This window comes from Excalfactoria chinensis, chromosome 4 (genome assembly GCF_039878825.1).
Source record: "Excalfactoria chinensis isolate bCotChi1 chromosome 4, bCotChi1.hap2, whole genome shotgun sequence".
NCBI lineage: Eukaryota > Metazoa > Chordata > Aves > Galliformes > Phasianidae > Excalfactoria > Excalfactoria chinensis.
Genome location: NC_092828.1, coordinates 69,878,638 through 69,899,748, shown reverse-complemented (window position 1 = coordinate 69,899,748; position 21,111 = coordinate 69,878,638). Strand labels below are relative to the sequence as shown.

Below are 21,111 nucleotides of genomic sequence, written 5' to 3'. Positions count from 1 at the left end.
GCCGTGCACATCAGGTGTTTGTTGCCTTTTTGCAATGAGAGCTTTGCCTCCCTCAACTCAGGGCTCTCTCACAGGCTTGAAAAGAGAAGTAAGCATTCTGCCAACCTCACCATCTCTTGGATATATTTAATACACTAGTTATACAATGTATGGCTGGGACATCTACAGAACACAGACTCTGACAAGGTGCATTATTAAGCATGCATTTCTTAACGAGTCTGTCTAGATCTGGGTCACAATGATTTAAATCAAGTTGGAGTTTCATTTCTGGAGCTAAGTGAGTTAAAAGATGGTATCTGACAACAGCAACAGGAAGCAGGGGCTCCTAGTTCAAGTCCTCAATTCAAAACGATGTAGGGTCCCCCTACCACCACCACGCAAGCTGGGGTGCCAGGCAGCACTCAAACTTGCTCAGCAGCTGGCAAAAACTGTGTGCACGTTGCTGGGTTTGAGCAGCAGTGGTGCCCACTGTGAGCATGCTGGGGTGGTGCATGTGAAACATGGGCAATGTCTCCCACAGGAGATAGAAGAACTGCGGCCACAAATCTCACCCCACATGCAGCCCCAGCAGCAGCTATGGGACTGGGCACCACCTGAAGGAGGCAAGTGGTTCTGGAGCCTTTAAAGTTCGCCTTGGGCTGTACAGCAGCCAGCACACAGCTTGCTATGACTCCCTGGACTGTTGCAGTGGATAGTAATAAATACACACTAACTTTTTGGGGTGACAAGGCAAGTGGCTGTGTAACAGCACTGGCAGAACAGCCTAAACCCAACTGGATTCAGCTTCTGACATTGTTACCTGAAAGAGACCCATTGGGCTGCACTGGCCACCCACAGCCATCCCATCACAGAGGCCAGCCTTGCCATTATGTCACCAGCACCTGGCTATTGCTGTGCATAGCAAAGCCTGATTTGCTCCTTATCTCTGCCCACAGCACACACAGCGCGCTGGCTTTGGGTGGATGTCATGGTATCGATTTCCTCCCCGTGACCCAAAGCCACCTCTTCCCCTGCTCCTGTGCCCCTTCTCCCTGTCCAGGACAGGCCACGCTCTGAGCTGCTGCCAGTCCTCTGTGCCATGCAGCACCTGCCCCAGTTGCTAGCAAATATTTACCACCATTCTGTGGGCAGCCTGCCTGCGTCAACAGCTCATAAGTCGGGATTTACAGCTGCTGGTGGAAGGGTTGAGAGGAAAACAGCCCCACAGGAGCTCAGCCACCATGAGCCACCAGCGAAGGGGAAACAGAGCAGTACTTCTCACAGGAAAATGCTGCTTATAAAGAGAATCCCTGCAAGAGCAAAGATCCCAGCCCTCCTGTGATGTGCTCCCATGGGCAGCCTGGCTTCCAGCCCACCTGCCCGCAGGACTGCTGGCTGAGGTCGGGCCTGGTCTGCCACCAGGAAAGAAAGTGTTCCAAAAGATCCAGGGGAGCTGAGCAGCACACAGCAATAACCTCAGGGAGCCCTTAATCAGTGAGAGGCTCCCCAGCTTGGCAGCCCAGTGGCCACTTTGGAAGGAGCAGCCTGCCAGGGCCCAGCAGTGCCTGCAGTGGGTAGCATGGCTCACAGGGAAACTCCAGCCTGTTTCATTTCCACCTCGGGAGCTCCAGGACAGCCAGGAAGCACCAGGCAAGGCTCTTGCAGACCTGCATCTCCACCAACCAGTGCCACCGTTCTTGCACCCCCAACACCACACACCCATTCAGTGAGCCAACCATGCTGGCTGTGAGCAGCTGGTGCTGCACTTGTGCCCAGCAGCCCCAATTCTATTTCAGTAACAGAAACTACTGCCCTTTGCCACACAAGTGTGTTTACCTGCCCTGGACACAGCAGCTGAGATCAGTTTTGGTGATTGAGATCAACCGCTTTGAGCAGGTCCAAGCAGGCAGAGAAGCAAAGAGCAGCAGAAGCAGCAGGCAGTGCGGTCAGCCCAGTGCAGCCTCCACGGGGAGCTGACAGCTGTGTTCTGGTGGCTTGTAGTCCCCCAAGAAGTCTGGGCAGAGGCCAAGTCACACACAGCCCTGAGTCGCAGTGTGCTTCCCCCAAATTGCCCCATCAGCGTGAAGGAATCTCCCCCAAACGTGAGATGGAGCAGCTCAGCTCTCAGCGGGCAAACACTTGCTGTGCCTGCAAAGCTGGCTCCCATCCGGGCAGGCCCAGCAGGTAGACAGGCACCATCTTACCTCAACCCAGCAGCCCAACACCTCCACGCAAGGACAAGTCTAGCCAGGGGCTTCGCAGAAAGAGCAGCAATTACCCACACTTGTTTTCTCTGGCTGGGTTTTAACATGCCCAAGCAGGGAGTTCAGTTTCTAAGCCAGAACATGTGATGCCAGCTGTGCTCTTCCAGGCTGCTGTGGATACTCCTTACGACTTTCCTGTGGTCCCCAGATGTTTAGTCCAGCTGGTGCTTTGCAGGAAAAGGTTCTGGCACCTGGCACTCCCCAAAAAGAGCTTTCATCAGCCCCATGGAACAGACGGCCCCAAGGCAGGACTGGTGTCACAGGGCCAGCACATCTCCTTTAGTTACCACCAGCACTCACTGCTGACCGCTGCCAGGGTGGAAACACCTTCTCAGCAGGCTGCACTGCATTCACATGCTGGAGCCCACAGTCATGCAGGGCTCTGCCTTCCCCCTCTACAATCACAGAGGTCCCCGGTCCCTCACACTGCAGCTGCTATGAGAACAAGCATGAGACAAAGAAAGCTGGCATCAGATTTTTATTCCTTTGTACTCTTTAAACAGGAGTGACTGAAATAGAAACCATGTTTGAGTCCCAGCAGTGGGAATGATTTGATAAAGACGAGGCAGGAGGTTGTCCCTGCCCCATGCCAACCTGTATAAATATCATCCGTTACTGTTAGTAACTAGACAGTTTTCATACAAGTCCATGAATGGTCATAGATAACATATTACAACATGCCAGTTCAGAACACCAAATAACTTATGTGTACTTCTTAATTTCGTCATACAGAACTAAGACGAAAGCGCCGCCCATTCCTCGCAGCACGTTCGACCATGCACCTTTGAAAAACGCCTTGGAGCCCTCGTCCCGGGCAATCTTCCGCCAGCAGTCAATAGTGCCACTGTACATTATGTCAGCTGTGGGAACAGACAGCGTTAGAAACGTGGTGCCTATGTGACCCTCAAAACCCAAGTCAGAACCCACCTAATGTATCTGGCAGTTGTACAACCTCATGTATCCATTTCTTGACTTACTTTTAGATGATGAGATTGCCCAGGTTTGTGTTACCCCCAGGAGACTCTGGAAGGACCAGTTTGAGCAGAAGGCAGCTACTATTCCCTAGACACCCAAACTTGCAGACCCCAAAGCTATTGCAGTCAGCCAGGCCATGCCTGCACTGAAGGACATCCCCTTTCTTGGCCCAGAGACACGAGTTTGCAACATCCTGGGGCAAGCTCTGCCATTCCTTCTTACTGAACAAACCCAACTTGCACGTTCCCCTTACAGGGACGCCACCAAGGCCAACCTGTTTGCCCCCCACCTGCCACCTGCTTCTGCAGTCCCCTTGTATCCTGCAGCCTGCAGGATGAGAAGGAACGTAAAGGCCTTGGTGAAGGGCAGCACACTCCTGCCCCCAGCACAGACCCACTGCCAGCTGTTGATTCAGGGATGCCCGCCAGCTCCTAACACAAGGAGGGAGGCAGCGACTTACTTCCTTTACGGCCAGACTGCATCATCATGCGGCGCCGAACCGTATCAAAGGGATAGGAGATCAAACCGGCGACCGCGGTGACCGTCTGAGCAATCATCCAGCTGACCACGATGTGGGTGTTCTTTGGGTCGGGGAGCATTCCTGCGGGAGAGAGGCTCCGTGTGAGCGCAGCAGGCCAGCCGCCAGCAGCACAGCGCAGCTCTGCGGGCCGACCCCTCCAGGGAGCGCCGTGCCGGCCCACCTACCCTTGGCAGTATCGTAGATGCCGAAGTAGGCCGCTCTGTAGATGATGATGCCCTGGACGGACACGTTGAAGCCCTGGTACAGGCCCCTGAGACCATCCGAGCGGAAGATTTTCACCAGGCAGTCACCGAGGCCGCCGAACTCGCGGTCGGCCCCGGCTTTCCCCACGTCGGCTGCCAGGCGGGTTCGGGCGAAGTCGAGGGGGTAGACGAAGCAGAGCGAGGTAGCGCCGGCAGCGCCGCCGGACGCCAGGTTACCGGCGAAGTACCGCCAGAACTGGGTGCGCTTGTCCACGCCGCCCAGGAAGATCTGCTTGTACTTGTCCTTGAAGGCGAAGTTGAGCGCTTGGGTGGGGAAGTACCGGATCACGTTGGCCAGGTTGCCGCGCCAGAAGGAGAGGACGCCCTGCTCGCGCGGGATGCGCACCACGCAGTCGATGATGCCCTTGTACTGCTTGTCGGCGGCGATCTGCTTGCTGGCGTGCTGCACCTGCGAGGCCCACCGCGCCGTCAGCGCCGCTCCGCGCCCCCGCCCGCCGCCCCGCCGCCCCCCTCTCCTTGCGACGACCTTGGAGCGGCCGCCGCCCCCGTCCCGCCGCTCACCTGCAGCAGCAGCTTCACCCGCTCGATGGGGGCGACGGCGGTCTTGGAGATGGCGGCCGCCACCCCCCCGGCGAGGAAATCCTTGAGGAAGGACACGGCCGCGTCGGCCATGGCGGGAGGCGGCGAGGAGAGGCCGGGCGGAAGGCGAGGGGAGGCGGCGCTGCGGCAGCGAGGCGGGCGCGGGGCCGAAATGGCCGCCTTATATAGGGGCGGCGGCGGACACGGGGGCGGGGGCGCGCCACGGCAACGCGCCGCCGCGTTCCACCCGCCCATTGGCTACGGGAGGGGGCGGGGCCGCCGCAGGGGGGCGGGGCCTCGGACCACCGAGCGGTGCGGAACGGCGGGAGCCGCGCCCGGAGCCGGCGGGAGCCCCGGGCGGGATGGAACCGGCGGGATGGAGCCGGGCGGGATGGAGCCGGCCGGGATGGAGCCGGCCGTGGTGCTGCCCGGAGCCGGCCCGCCGCATCAACGCTCGCGGCTCGGCCTGTCACCGAGCCTCGGGCACGGCGGCGTAGCTCCCAAAGCTTAGCACAGGGCTGCTCCGTGCCCGCACCACGTTACGGTGCGGTGTGGAAGCGGGCTGGTCGAGTGCTCCGTGAAACAGCTCCGTTACCTTTCGGAGGGATTTCTCACGGAACCGCAGCACGACCCTTAAAGCTCCCCCAGCCCCAGCCCTGCCGTGGGCTGGCTGCCACAACGGCTCAGGCTGCCCACGGCCTGCGGAAAGTTCTGACATCTGAGCGCAATTTCCCCTCCTTTTGTTTAAAGCCCTTCGTACTATCAACGTCAGCTCAATGCATGAGACAAGCTGATACAAAGATAGAGTGGTTTATAGACCTCAGGAATAAACCGTAATCCAGAGGGGTCAGTGGCGTATCACAAACATGTTACAGGTACCTTTTTGACTCACTCGAGTCTCATGAAGTTTCAAGAGGTGAGTTAACATTTATATGCACCTATCATCCAATCTTTAACATCTACTTAGAAATACAACGTCAGTACAAATGAACACAAAAAGTCCATGTAAAAGCACGGCTCTGAAACCAGTTCTTCCCCAACTTGCTCACAAGCCGTATTTCCTGATTTATACACATCAAATAAACGTCAGTATTGGTAACGACGCTTTGCAGAGATAGGGAAACCGAGGCACAGAGAAACACCTTCACTAGGCAGATCGATGAGAGAGCCAGAAATACTCACACAGCCTCCACGTGACTCAGAAGCCACAAGGGCTGCTCCCTGCCATCTTCAGTTTTGCTATCAATATCTGTGCTTCCCTGTGAGAACAAAACCAGCCACTGTAGCAGTGCACAGCAAGCCCGTTACTGGAGATACCACAAGAGCTCAGCTGTAGGGTACGTCAGTGTTAAGAGTCAAGTGCAAAGCAGGTCTTACAATTAGCTCAGGTAATGCTATTATGTTTCCTGAAAGGGCCCTAGCCTGGTGAGAGGCCTATTCACTGCAGTGGCATCAGTGAGAACCTGGAGGTTGTGCTAAGTTTCCTACCTAAGGAAGTGCTGCGGGTCCCAGACTGCAGAAGTTCAAGAGGGAAAGTGAGAGGACATGAGCATGGTGCTCGTCTGCAGGCCAGGTCTGAGCAGCACAAGGGTCTGAGAAGCAGTTTAGCATAAAAATAGAACTTTAAGAACAGTGAAAAACATCGTAAGGCTGGTGGCTCTGAGACAGCTGGCACACTTAAGGACTGCATTCTTCAGAAGATATTGCAGTTAGAGATTTTCAGGAAAACTTCTTTTTTTTCCTAAGCCTGAAATAACGGAGGTACACAGGAGAAAGGGAGAACGATTCCCAGCAAGCACCTACGTTTACAAGATTGTCATTCCAGTGTATTACAGTCTACAACACAATAGCAGCAGCACATTTTCATTGCTATGCCAAAGACGTGAACGAAATTATTAAGTCTCAAAAACGGAAGAGTGGATTCTGGAGTGTGAATGAACTGAGACTAATGCTGCATCTGCAGAATGCCACGTCCACACACTGTCACTAAAGAGGAGATTCCAGTTGGAACTCTTGCATGTTGTCTATCCAGTCTGCTTACCATCTTCTGACGACTTCTTATCACAAGTTACTTTAAAAAGAAGTCCAAGTTGAGCTTTCTTAATGTTCTGAAGATGCCATTTGTACCTGTCTCAGTTTCCATTCTCTCTGCGAGTGGTTTATCTTAAAGTGGCTATCCAGCACTGAGAAGCAGCTAGTATAGCATCAGTTCAAGCTGCAATAGCATACAGCGTGTTCGGAGCAGTTGCATCTCTCCTCCTCCTTGGTGCATGCTCACTATTTTTACTGTTTGCCTCCATTCAGCCAATGAGATAAAAGCTTCTTCATCTCCCACATCCTGCAGTCTCAGCACTAAAGCCGTGCAACTCGCTGAGATGCTGGTACCTGCGCTTCAGCGTGATCTTTCTTGCAAAGTTTCTGAAGAAAAGGCTTCTCCGATGGATGCTCTCATGTCAGTTTTCAAGAGCTGATTTGCTCGGCTCGAAGTTTTCTCTTCGGAGGTGCTTTAATTCTCTCAGTTCTTGTGGCAGTAAACTCTGGTCCACCCCAGGAGTCAGCTTGTAACTTAAAGGAGATTCGATATAACCATTTCTGTACAAACAGACCCGCTTGCAGAATTCAAAGGTGCTGAACATAACACCAAAGTATGGAACAATCTGATTAAAAAAAAAGAAGAAGAAAAAGCAGCGTGTTATACGCAGGAACAGCATTCCTACATGTTTTTATAAAGGGAAACTTCTAGAATTTCAGGTTCGATGTGATCTGCTAATAGAACTGTGCTCATTTATGTGGTTAGTCTCCTCAGACTCAGCTAGCTCCTGCATCATGCTGAGGAGTTTGTTACTAGTACATACCTAATTCTAGCAACATCATGAGGAACATGGTTTGTGCTAGCCTGTAAGTTATCACAACTTCTAAAATATCTAAGCAAATCCTAAGCAACCTCAGCAAATCCTAATAGGAAACACAGACTTTATTCTCCATAAAGCAAAATGACTGAACAACTTTCTTCTTCCGTGTGCAAAATGAGCGACCCTGGTGCTACATGCCTTTATACCAGACAAGGCAGGGCCAGCCATAGCCAGGCCATTGCTACTAGTCACGCTCTGTTACCACTCAACAGCTGACCAGTAGTATCCTGTACAGGTAATCCTCAATGCAGCACTGTAACATGTAAAATAGCTACACTAAATAATTAACCTTATGTTTAAGCTGCCATGTTTTATTTCATGCTTTCACCTCTTTAAGGGCTGCAGTAACTGATAAGCATGTACTAATTCATTGCAAGATACAGCTTTCGACTTCTGTGGAAGTGGTTAATAGAAGAGATATTTTGTTATAGATAGGTACAATCTGTCAAATTACTGGAGCTCAGATGAAAAGCAGAACCTGGTTAGCTGCTTTACGTGCATCACTTGCTGTCCCCTATCCATACTCTGGCTTGCGTGTTAGAAACACTCCCTTTCCTCAGGGCATTCAAATGAACTTGAAAGAAGTCACACAGAAGCTGAACTCGCACCTAAAGAAATATAACCAAACCTGTGATCCAGAGTTAGCCAATAACCTGCCTGAGGTTATACCTGCGCTGTGACTGCCTTTGTCTATAAGCCATTAATAAGTATGGAGGGATGCCGCATACTTTATGACTTCAGTTGCGCAAGAGCATGCCTTAGTTCAGCGATGAAAACAAAAGCTCACCTTGAGCAGGCTGGGTGTGAGGCCATTCCAAAGTCCGAGCACACCTTTGTACTTCATGGTCTGCCGAAAACAGTCAGCCATGCCTGTGAAATGGACATCCACTGCGCCGCAGTGAGGGAGCCACGGACTCTGCGCCTGTTCAAGACACATCCAGAGGGGTTCACAGCAAGCAGAGGAAAATGGGCGTAATGAAAAAGTCAGTATCTTCTCCATTCTGGTAAGGAACAGACTGACCTGGATTCTTAACCAAGAAGTATCAACTATTTTGCCTGCACAAACTGAACAGAGAGGGATTTCGCACTCTGAGAGGTATGAAAGGGAGCAATACTTTCCACCAGGACTTCCTTTTCCTCCATGTCACTGCTCACATCTGGGATTTCAGAACCCTGGCAGTGGAGCACCAGCAGGTGGGAAGCCTGGGAGGAAAGCCAGGAGCACGCTGCCTTGACTCTTTCTGTTCAGGCCATGTTTACACTGCAACAAGAAGAGCAAACTGCACTATGCACTGAGGAGCAACAGCAGAGATGGAACACCACATCTCAGCACAGGCTGTACAAGCCCACTGAAGGCTGCAGGCAAGCAGCTGGTGCCTGTGCTCTGGTATCTTTGCTACGCACTCAGTTCATCCAAACCAGTCAGCTTGGGAACGTCCTGCTGGACTGATGCTACATTTCCAACTGCAGCGTAGACTGTCCTGGTTCACGTGGAGGAAGTGTAGTGTGTCATTTTTAACAGCAAAATCCTTCCTTCATTAATCTCCCACTGTGTTGGCACAGACAGGACAACATGACCTCAAATAATCCCATCCTCACCCATCTGTGCACAGCAAGCTGTGGGTTTGTTCTGCATTGGCACATCAGGGTCTCTCGCTCGTATCCACATCGAGTAACAACTCTCAGTCAGGAACGTGAGGGGACCCCAGGATACAACTTGACGATTGGTACATACAGCTGATCATCACAGGGCAGAAGTTGGATAAGAACAGGACAAGTACCACTAATCGGTTGGTGAATACAGATATTATCTTCTCTTTTAGCTGAAATACCACATGATATAGCATTTCTTCCTTGCTTGGTCAAAGTAACCCACAGCTTCTCAGAGCTGCTAACCCTGTGACGACAAGCCGCTTGTTAACTGACAAGTGGTGATGACATTTTCTACATGCCTGAGCTATAGCATTTCAAACACTTGGCAACTTAGATGGTAAAAGTGAAAATGGATCAAGACTCGTGCTCCAGATATACCAGGGAAGCCGCTAACCAAATGGTTTAAAGGTTACTGTATCCTGTTGCATTGCTGGCAAGTCTACAGCTAAACTTTAGAATGAAAAAGCAAAACAAAACAAAAACAACAAAAAAACAAGAAAAAGAAACTGAACAAAAACCATCCAAACAAACCAAAACCAAATGGCCCCCCCCACAAACTGCACGTGCCTTCTTCAGACTTCTCTTTTATCCCCCGATATTTCTGTGTACAATTGAAATGCATGTGAAATGCTCCTGACAGCAGGTTACAGATGAAATATACCGTTCGTTCTGATGGGACTTTGGGAGGTGATTCTAGGAAAGCAGCTGTCTGCACTAAGAGAGCAGGCAACGTGCTTTCACTATGTCCTTATCTGGTGGCTTCTGGATCTCCTTGGTCATACCCTGGCTCCTTTATCCCAGACACAACTAGGGCTGAGGATTAACCCGCGGTCTTTTACACTTGAAACAAAAGGATGCAGAAGTATTTGCTTCTCTCTGAACTTTTTCCAACAGTGTACACCTGATTTGCAAGAGAGGGATCACATTTCTGGGGAAAGAGCAGTTGAACTGCTCTCATCACTTGGCCCCTTTGTGTCTACATTGGCCTTTCCTGTTCCATGGGGATATCATTGTGTCTGCAATTCCCATCTCTGGTGCAAGCTCCCACAGCCTCCTGGTTTATGGCTCAGAGAAGCAGATGTGATGGGATTTAACTGACTGGACTTTACAGTATTACCAGCCCTGCCTTTACAGAAAGATCAAGGTAACAGAGCTACCTACGCTGGTAGCCAAGGGTCATGCACGTGTTCACTGCTGCTCCCTTGCTACAGGGAAGCTGTCTGCTTGGCTTTTTCACTTACGGGGTAATAAGGGTTTAAAAAGCAATGGCTCTCTCTCCCACAGAAAGAAAGACGGTAATTGAGAAACTGCTCTATGAAACTGCTCTATGAAACTGCTCTATGAAGACTTTCATGATTATACCAAACAAGATGCAGAGTGTGGCAACTGAGATTTCAGGGACCAGTTCCAGTAAGAATGGTAACATTACCATCAGAGATGCTTAGATGAGTGCCCAAATGGTGGAGATACCCTTAATAACGCAACAGTGGTCATAGGAGATCTGGAATCAAAATCCTGTTCTTTTTTCTAGCCTATGAGCCAGTGTCCACAAGCTTCTATGGTAAAGGAAGGTACAGGCAGCAACACAGTGAAGGGGAACAACTTTCTGAAAGGCTTCAGGAAAGCAGGAACGCTACTGATGTGGATCTTCCTTTTTAAGTCCTTTTGTGATAGACAGGGCATGACCTGCCAGAATTAACAGCAGGAGTTTAACTTAATCCCCTTAGTTACTGCATACAGAACAAAGGCACATACAGATTGATTTTGATGGTAGTATTTCTGCCTACAAAACCAATGCTGGCATTCAGTAAGGGTCTGCGTGCAGCAAACACAACACAGTTAAAAAGGAACAGGTAAGTCAAAGCCCCTTGTTTCTGCTTTGCCCACAGACTGTGACCTCTTAAGAGACTTACTGAAAGACTGCCTAGAGCAACATTCACTATGGTTGCAGCTGTTTTCAACATTTCAGGCCGTGGGGCAAAGTGTGCTCTACCAGGCCTCCAGCCTTATGGGAGCAGTGCATTTCTAAGACCACAGACACAGTACATAAGCAGCAATTGTCCACAGAATGGCAGTCATCTACTGCAAAAGCATCTACTGGTTAAAGTTAACGGTTACCAACAGATTTCTCAGATCCCATCTCTCCCACTGTCAGCAGCGTGAGCTGGGAGCCAAAATAACACCCACACTGGGAACTAATCCCACACACCTTTCTCAAGATTCCTACCTCCACAAGCTACCCCAGCCCCTTACTTCCTATTCTTCCAAGCACTGAACTGCTGATATAGTCCACTGCAGCTGCAGTGGGACCTGTGCCACTCAAAGAGCAACCATTTTGATCTTCCCAAGGCTCTCAGCAGCAAGAGAGGGACAAAGCAGAACGCAGACACATGGTCCCCTCCATCCCTTTGCAGATACAACATATCCATGTGCAGTTCAGGACTATTTGGTTTGCCACTATCTGAATTTGCAGGTTAAAAAGTGATTATTTGGAAATACTTCTATTTAACGTACTTTTCCCCTCCCTCTTTCTGTTTCTAAAAACTTCATTGGTACAAAGCTGTTATTCTTCCCATTTGACTGTGCAGTGCTGATGGCACACTACAGCAGTACTATTACTTCCTATTGCAGTACTATGCAGTACTATCCTATAGCTACCACAGGGAGATATGCTATTTTGATGGCAGATACAGTAAAAATGTTTGGTATTTATACATTTTCTAAAGATTTGGAGTCCTACACTTTTGATCCATTACCAAAAGAAACTCACAAAGACAGGAAAGGATTTTATAACACAGCACACAAGTTCATGCTCTTAATCTGGAAGCTAAAATAAGAAGTCTTTGTGTTTGCAGCCTGCACTAATGAGGACACTTGTAAGAGGCAAGTGTAATTGCAGTTCAAAGGAAACCAAAGGACAAATACTGTAGCTTTCATTCAGGCTAATGCTACTGCAGTCAACAGAAACTCCACTCAAGTGAAGACTGAATGCTTATCAGAAACTACTCAAGTAAGAGATAACTGAGATGTGAACAAGTATTAATACTGGAGAAAAAAACTGTAAAGTACTGGGCAAGCCATTCTCCCTTCCTGAAAGACAGCCTTACCTGGGTATGACAGTCTTTTCTGTGCTGTTAGTCTGGTAATACTGACTAACCCCTGCATCAGAACATAAAGCCCAGTGAAGGTCCTCAGGCATGCAATAAGGCAAACAATGACCAGCTAGGAGGAGGCAATCATTTCCAGCACATTGCAGCAAAGCAGCTGACTGACAGCTTCCTGCACTCTAAGAACATGTTGTCCTCTTCTCTCCAACATGAACTGGGGCCAAATCTCTCTGCCTTGCTGAAATTATTGGCACTGAGGGTGCAAAACAGTTTACTGTTTGCTCGAAAGAGTTTGCCCCAGCTTCAAATACACCACTGCCAAGTCTGTTGTATCCTGAAGCTCTGTGCTCTGTTGCAGAATCCCTTCCTTGCTGCTGGATGCCAGCTTCTCCTGCTCTTAACACTTATGCTACAAAGAAATATTAGATATTAAGAACACAGAGCTTCTTTTCCTAAAGGTGGCAGTGCAAACTCCTTGCATGGAGGCTTTGGGGTCGTTTCAAATGCGTGGTGATGATTCAGCTCAAGCCTTACAAATAGGAGCACACATTTCACATACATGAGCAGTGATTCTCTAAATGGCATAAAGCTGCAGGCAGGCTAGATTGTTTCTATGCAGCACACAGCAAAAAGCAACATGAGTTCCCACATCTCACCCTGCCTTTGTAGGAATTCAGGAGAAAATGAATGTTTCTAAAGGACTGGGGCTTTACTGTGGACATATTTTCATTATGTGGATGAGGTACAGAACAACACTGTATCAGAATAAATCAGATATAAAAAAGGAGTATCCACAAAGCTTGAGCTCCTGTATCATTCCGAGCACAGGCGCATTGCAAACCAATACATGGCACTCATGTCAGGGGATACGAGTGGTGGCTGTTGCTCTGGAGACATGGCCATCACCCTGCTGAAAGTGACGGGGCCATAGTAGCCATAAGGTTCCCTAACCCTGCCTTCCTCTCACAACTAGCTGGGTACAGCATGTTTTCCTGCTTCCTTCTGGAAAATCGGAACTAGAAGTGCCAGTATTGCTCCTTGCTGTCTCACAATTTGCTCCACTTGGTGGCCAAATGGATCCGTCTCTGAACATTTTCAAGGCTCAGGCTCCTGTGCAGTTCACTGCTACACGGTCTCCCTGCACAAAGTCTCACAGCACGTATGCTTCTGAGATGTCATGTGAACCACATGACCTGAAAGGCACTTTTTATTTTTAAACTGGGTCACGGCTCCAGTAACATATTCCCATCTGAGAGCACCGCAGATCTCACACACGCCAGGGATACTGCAGCTCGTGAGCTTCCTGAGGCTGCTATGACAGCACTACTGATTCTTTAGGTTACGAAGAACTCAAAGCATTTACATCATATATAAATTTAACACCTGCAAAGAGCATCCTGTGCTCCAAAGGACCAAAAAAACCCACAAACCAACCCCTAGCCATTGACAACCTCTCTTCCTGTACTATAGATTTACAAGCAGCTGTAGTCCGACTGATTCACGTCTGTCACTGAACAGAGGCCACGTCATGGGGGATGTGTGGCAGCACTCTATGCTGACCAAGAACAATGAACCTGTTTGTTTGCAGCAGCACAGGGAATCCACAGCCTGGATTTTAAAGTAGGAGGATCAGACGTATTGAACAACACCTTACCCTGAGAGACGTCCTCAAAACTTAAGGATGCTATGCAGTCAACACCAAAAATGTGCCAAATCCTGTAGTATAGTAGAAGTATGTTTATTTTATTTTACAAGAATTTGATGGCTGCCCCTGAGTAACATCTACTGGAAAAAGAGAGTTCAGACAACTTTTAGTTAAAGAAATTAAAACAAGCAATACCAGCAAAATATGAGCACAGGACAGAACTTCTGCAATGCATGCAAAGTTTGTTCACGTAAGCATGTGCGAGGTACCTGTAACAGCTGATGATCTGAGAGACCTTAGGGCCATCCTTGTGCATTTTGCCTTCCCAAACCACCCAAGTCACACATCAAAGAGGACTGAAAGCTGAGAAGTGCCAGCCAGGGGCAGCTGAGTTTACCACCAAGGCCACATGCAGAGAGGGAAAGGCCACACTTGAGTATTAGGTTTGCATGGCCCTCTAGCATGTTTACAGATACTCAGCTCTGCACGTCACCTAGGGCTGGTGTCAGTCTACTAATAATATTCGGTATGGCATGTAAAGAGCTCTAAATCCAACCTTCTTGGCTGAAAGACCACACACAGTTCAGTGTACTATGCACTCCAGAAGGTCATCACAGAAAAAAAGATGATGTGGGAAAGGAGAATATTACCAGTGCTGCCCTTGGACACAGGCTCCTTTAGATGCAGGTATTTCCAGGCTTAAAAGTATTCCTGTATGCATTTAAATGAGCTAACAAGATAAAACTGAATAGCGTTTAGATACTGTGAGATGAGAAAGAAAAGGCAAGAAGAACAGTCAGAAGGATGCACAGATTATAAGTTTTTGGTCAGAAGCTGAGAAAGCATAAGTGAATCAGGAAAGTATTTAATGCAGAACAGCCCTCTGAACAACCCTCTTCTTCCATATTCCCCTTCTGCAGATGCACAACAGCCATATGCCCATGCTGAAACATGCATACAGTACCTCTTAAGTCTCTAACATGCCAATTGGGAGCAAAGTGAAGAGAGGAAGACAAAGAAGTAAAATTAGAACAGTCACAACAAAGAGCGCTCACATTCAGTAAGACTCAACCACATTAATTAACGTCTCATTTAAGAAAGTCATTCAAGTTCATTTACCAAACAGAGCATCTTTGAAAAAAGAATAAAATAAACATGATAAAGATAATTCTAGCAGCAGAGAAGGAAGAAACCATGGTTACAGAGAAAATCTGACATCATAAATCATCACCAAAGCAAAGAGGGAGAACTGTTCACTGACTGCTCTCACAGACGCCAATGACAGAAGCTGCTGACATAGGGACTGTAGGAGTCAGATGCGTAAAATGAGAAAAGATGAAACAAAATGATTACAACAGAGACTAGAAATAGTACTTATGCTTCCTCTCATAGCTAAATTTATTCCGCATCTCTGCATACAATTCATGCTTTTTTAGACGAGGAGACAGATGGAGCTGACGCTTCAAAGACTGCCCAGCATGTCAGGTAAAGATCTGAACTGTATGTTTTGGGCTCAGGACTGTGCTCAGTGCCAGCATCAGAGAAGATGGCCTAGTTTCTGAAGCTCCTGAGACTACCTTGTAACTCCCTGCTTCTCCATCACCAGCAGGTTCACTGGAAGTTGTCTTCGGCTATATACTGCCTTCGTCTGATATGGGCCTCTACAACATGCAGGGTTCCTCTCCATATATAAAACTAGTGTTTATGACTTCAAAACCAAGCAAGACACTCATATGAGGTTCAACCATGGCTAGACGCTTCAGGACACCTCTCGTTTTATCAGCTAAAAAATGGAGTCACTGAATGGAAGCTGAGCAGAATAAAATGGCTGAGGAAAACGAGAACTCAGAGAGAAATGTGTGTTCCTCTGTTCTCTGTGGAACACTGAAATGCCTCAGAACTCTATTTTTCCCTGCTTTATTCTCTTCTTTCCCATGCCCCTTTGCATGATACCCATTCTGGTGCTGCTCTGATCATCCCTGTCTTCTGATCATCACGCATCAGACTGAGCAGACCAGCAAGCATGCATGATGAAGAGATGATCCTTGTAAAGCTGAGCAACACACCAATGCTAACTATGAAAAACACTTCTTGGATTACGTTACACAAGATCCATACTGTGCTTTATATCAGTTTGGGCACAATTTTCAAGAGATCTCATTTCCAGACAGGCCTACGTGAGTCACTTCCAGTGTTAGGTGAGTTATGGGCTGTCACATCTAGACAGCTGCATTCTCCCATGCTGTCAGAATAAACTGCTGGACAGGTGTTGCCTCTGTAAGCTTGGGAAATCATTACTCAGTTGTTGCAACACATCCATGAAGAAAAAAACTCTCCGTCACTGAGCGTTTCTTTGCTTCAGACATATTTTTAACATATCTATTTCCTACATATTTAGGAAGTTAATCCAACTCCTTATTCTGGAAGTGTTGGGCATTCTAAGCACCCCATTGGCAAAAGAGCACAGCCTAGTGGCAACAAGATGAATGATGTCTCCCTTGCCTATTGAGACAAAGCTGGACACAGAACATCACCCCATTCACTCCTGGATCTTACTTCTGAACTGATTATGGAAACTGAATAACCGAACGTTTAAGTGACCGGCACATCAGTTTGAAAAGATTAAAAGGGAAACAAGACGTTACATGCTTTCTTTAATCTTCAGGCAACAATACTGCAGTGAGCCCGAGGATTGACAGAAAAATAAGAGCTGTAGGAGGAAACTGATTTTCATTAATCCATTTATACAGCTGAAAAAATAACCTGTTTTCATTCCCAGAACCTGCTTCTTACGTGAGATGTTTTATGAGATACTCAATGAAAGGGCTCAGCTTAAAGTTTACCTTTTGCACACATCGGCTACATGAGCTGGTCTCAAAAAAGACACTTCTGCTGATGTCCTTTTTTACAAGGTGGAAAGAGGGCACTGAATGCTTCTGTGATACCGGATCTATGCTGAGTCTGGAAAAGGGAACCCTGGAGAAGAAGAGGGGAATTCACAGCCTCCATGACCTTTTGCTAGCCTGTGACTTAACCACCAGAGGATGGGGGAGGGGAGATTTCTATAACACTGCCACACAAAATGACATTGTTTTGGGTGAGATCACAAAAGCTTCCTGTTAAGTTTACAGTTCCATGAACTGGGCTGAAAGAAGGAATTCATATGCCGTAGCCAAATAGCCAGCAAAGAATGACAACGATTCACTGTCTTTCTGCTGGTGAAGCTCTAACAAAAAGATGAGAAAGATGACAACATCAAATGAATTATGGCAATGAGAGAGAAGCTGCAGGCCTGAGGTTTTCTGTTTGGTTTGGTTTTTAACCATTGTAACTAAACTTTCAGGGAAAAGAAGCAGCAAGATAATGGGAGCAACTGTGAAGTCACCCATTAACTACAGGAGTCAGATGGTTCTAATCCTTCAGATTTAATATGTGCTGAGCAAGTTTCATGTGACTGATTATCAGTATGTATGCCAGGCATAAACAGCAGACACGCCAACACTAGAAATGACGTGGATCTCATTCATCCTAGCTAATACCAAATGAATGGAATGCTTGTATTTGACAGAAGATTCGACAGTTCTGAACAGTGAGAATTTGACAGAACTATATGAAGTAGTAATAAAGCAGAGTCTGAAAGGAAACACAAATCCCATGGCATACTTGAACCTACACTCAAAGTGTAACAGTCTTAAAACATCAATTTTCAGATATATAAAAACAAAGAAAAGACAAAAACACAACCCACCTAAACCACAGCCTCTGTAGCCTACGTGGTACAAGAAACAAGGCTACTCTCATCCCAAGCTCCCAAAACAGGCTCCTCTAACAAAGTATAGCAACATCAGCGCTTTGTACCTGCATCTTCCTCTTGACAGTCTCAAAGGGGAAAGAAAGCGTCTGCGCTACACCAGCTGCTACACAGCCATTTATGAAGTTCTGAAGAGGAGTAAAACAAACCATGGGTTCTCGCCAGATTTTGTCCAGACTGATGTAAACAAAGAATGAGCCCGCAGAAAATGGGACAGCACCTAGAAAGCAAACCATGCAAAGGTTTGTATTAGTGTACTGTGCACAAAGAGAACAGCTCTCATTACATAGCCTAAACAGACAGTACAAACTGCTGCCAGCTTACTTCTCACATTGCTCAAATGAGATAATATTTAGAAAAACTTTTATTTCTAGCCGCCAGTTTGCCATCAGACCCTCACAGTTTAGCATCTAGTCAGCAAAGATCAGTATTGTTGTGCCTCGCAAACCCACGTACCTTCCATGGAACAACACTGTCATTTGTTTTGAAATCAAGTGAGAAAGCAAATGCGTGATATAGCTACAATAAGCAATGTGCAGTTAGGTCATTTCCCCCATTATTATTTACCTAATATAGCTGGTGTAACACCACGGTAAAGTGCAAGAAGTCCTTCTTGATGATAAATTTTGTAAAAAGCATGAAGAATTCCTTCATAAGATGGTTCCAGTCTGTTCTGCACAATAAGCCGGGTTTTAATTACATCAGTGGGGTAAGTCACAACAGTTGCAACCATGCCAGCCAGACTTCCTGCTATGATAGCTCTCCAGTGGGAAATATGGCCCAGCTCATCCGTGAAAAGTATAACAAGTCTACAGTAAAAGCATAAAAGAGATATCATTAATGGTAAAAGAAAGAAAAAAAAAGACACCATGAAATAAGAGGGCAGATTGCTCTTGATATAATTAGAATCACAGAATACAATCCTATGTCATTATTCTGCTCACAAGCTCCTCCAATAGCAGGAGTTGAAACCTTGGTAAATATTGAATCCAAAACCTCCCTGTATTCTCTAACACAGCTCCACATGTGCCGTTTGCTTTACCTGCAACGTTCATGAGCTCAGATGCTTCCAGGACCCCAATGAGCTTTCTGGGGCAGCCTGTGTAGCTCCACCTGCACCGCAGTTCGCAGCGCACACGGAATGCACGCAGTTTGAACTGCAATCCTGTGCCGGAGGTGCAGAGAACCAATTCAACAACAACAACAAAAGCTGCAAAGATATGGTGAGGAACTGTTTCCCCCAAGTTTACTGTGCTTGGCAAGGGACTTCCAAAATCCGGTCTGCGAGCGGCAGAACGGCCGGGCAGAGCCCCCGAGCATCCCCAACCGCCCCGCGACCTGCTGCCGGGTCAGCACCGACACGGAGACGTTAAAGCAAATAAGGCGGCGTATCACCTCCAAGAGCGATGGGAGCTGCAGAACGGCAGCTGAACAGCAACGGGGGAAAGATCTGCATCCTGACCGAGTTACTTTCTTTGATACGGGTGATCGAAAGGCTCCACTCGGGACTGAGCAGCGCTGCAGCTCCGCTCCGGACGGAAGGGATCAGCCAGACCCGCCGGCACGCACCGCGCGCGGAACCCGCACGACTCCAGCAGCGGCCCCGCGGAGCCCCCGCGAGCACAGAGCGGTCCCAGCGGCCCCGCTCCCCCCGCCCTCCGAGCGCGGCCCTGCCCGGCCCAGGGACCCCCAGCAGCTTACCGACGGGAGGCGGCGATCTGCAGCGCGCTGTAGGGGCAGAGCCGCAGGCAGGCGGTGAGGTTCCCTTTCCACAGGGCCCGCACGCCCTCGGTGCGGCACAGGCCGCGCCCGGCGCTGAGCAGCCCCCGCCCGCAGTGCCAGGTGCCCACCTGCGCCAGCACCGTCAGCAGCTCCAGCGGCGCCGTCAGGCTGAGGCTCACCGCGCCCGCCAGCCCCGCACAGCACAGCCGCTGCGGGCCGCTCAGCCGCCCGTCCCGCCGCCAGGTGGCCATGGCCCCCGCGGGGCTCCGCAGTGTCTCGGCCCGAAGGGTGTGCCCTCCGTGGGGGCGGTGCCGCAGGCCGTGCCCGCCCCGGTCCGGCTCGCCGGGCGGAGCGGATCAGACCGGGCGCAGCTGACTAAAGAAGGGGAGGAGGGGAGCTCGTCGGGGGCTCCTCACATCCGCCAAGGCAGTAGTAGGTTGAAATTTTGAATCGGGCAAAGTCGCTTAAAGAATACATCCCAAAGCGGCCGTGGTTAAGCGCGAGCAATATGAGGTCCTGCCAAAGTATTTGGAAGCTGACTGGACTCCACGCAGGGCTGAGCTGTCTCTCTCTGGGGTTGGGATGCAACAGACAGACGCCAAGACATTCCCCTCTCTCCTCCTCATCTTCTAACGCCCCGGTATATAGCACTGAGAGACGGGCTAACGCCCCAGGGTATCTCAGTAAAGGGTTGCCAACTTCTCTGTATCCCAGGACAAGTGGATGTCCAGCAATAATGTCTGAGTGCCGAGTGAGCAAATGTTATGACTTTGGTACCCATCAATCACTTATAGGCATTCCCCTACTGAGCATGCATCAGGGAAGGAAGTTTGTCTAGCAGACAAGCAAAGTATGAAGTAAGCAAAAGGCTGTTGGTTGGATTGCCACAATGCTAAAAGGATGCTAGGCGGTAGAAGAGACCAAAGAGTAGAGGACCGGAAACCTCATAAATCATTACCTCAGATAGGCGTGTACACGTCAGTTGTCTCGCACGTAACTAATGAATATGTACTATCTGTGTAAGTAGAATGGACTCTGAATCATGTAATCTTTGAAGCAAAACTTTGCTGTTAAGTGTCTATGCATCGATTTCTGGGTTTCAGAAGAAAGGTGCAGGAGGCGGAGAGTAGGAGGGGAGAGGAGATGCAGGCGGTCCTGAGGGCTGTGCAGTCAGGCAACTGCAGCAACCTGCTTCAGAGGGGCCCCTCTGCTCAGCTTCTGGTCACCAAACAGACCAAAACCTTGATGAGGCCGCATTTGGTAGCACTTTCCTGTGCTCTCACACAGCAGTTTAAGGAGACGTCCCTCGTCTGCTTTTGGCACAAATGCTCCGCAGCTGATGCGAGAGGCAATTCCCAGGTCTGTATGGAGGGGGAACGTCTGTTTATGAGGTGGAAGAGTGATAGGACTAGCGGGAATGGTTTTAAACAGAGGCAGAGGATGTTTAACTTAGATATTAGGGGGAAGTTTTTCACTCAGAGGGTGGTGATGCACTGGAACCGGTTACCAAAGAAGGTTGTGGATGCCCCATCCCCAGAGGCATTCAAGGCCAGGCTGGATGTGTCTCTGCGCAGCCTCGTCTAGTGCCTGGCAACCCTGCCCGAGAAGGGTGTTGAAACTGGATGATCACTGAGGACATTATCAACCCAGGTCATGCTGTGATTCTGTGATTCTATGACAGGAGATGGCTTGAGAAGGTGAATGCTAGTCCGAACAGGGG

General features: G+C 48.8%; 2 protein-coding genes across 3 annotated transcripts; both read right to left on the bottom strand.

Moving 5' to 3' along the window:
- Positions 1 to 2,706: 2,706 nt before the first annotated feature.
- Positions 2,707 to 4,722, bottom strand: SLC25A5 (solute carrier family 25 member 5). Its single transcript, XM_072334917.1, has 4 exons — positions 4,524 to 4,722; positions 3,924 to 4,410; positions 3,679 to 3,819; positions 2,707 to 3,103 (listed from the first exon to the last, which is right to left on the bottom strand). The coding sequence occupies exons 1-4, from the start codon at positions 4,632 to 4,634 to the stop codon at positions 2,946 to 2,948; spliced, it is 897 nt and encodes a 298-aa protein (XP_072191018.1). The 5' UTR covers positions 4,635 to 4,722; the 3' UTR covers positions 2,707 to 2,945.
- Positions 4,723 to 5,333: 611 nt separating this feature from the next.
- On the bottom strand, positions 5,334 to 19,688 carry SLC25A43 (solute carrier family 25 member 43). Of its 2 annotated transcripts, XM_072335866.1 has the most exons (5): positions 19,371 to 19,688; positions 18,237 to 18,478; positions 17,717 to 17,889; positions 8,241 to 8,375; positions 5,334 to 7,198 (listed from the first exon to the last, which is right to left on the bottom strand). In XM_072335866.1, exons 1-5 carry the CDS (start codon positions 19,640 to 19,642, stop codon positions 6,995 to 6,997), a joined length of 1,026 nt encoding a protein of 341 aa, XP_072191967.1. In that variant the 5' UTR covers positions 19,643 to 19,688; the 3' UTR covers positions 5,334 to 6,994. The 2 variants fall into 2 exon arrangements, with proteins under 2 accessions (XP_072191967.1, XP_072191968.1); XM_072335867.1 differs by lacking the exons at positions 5,334 to 7,198; positions 8,241 to 8,375 and adding an exon at positions 8,402 to 14,833.
- Between the last annotated feature and the right edge of the window lie 1,423 nt (positions 19,689 to 21,111).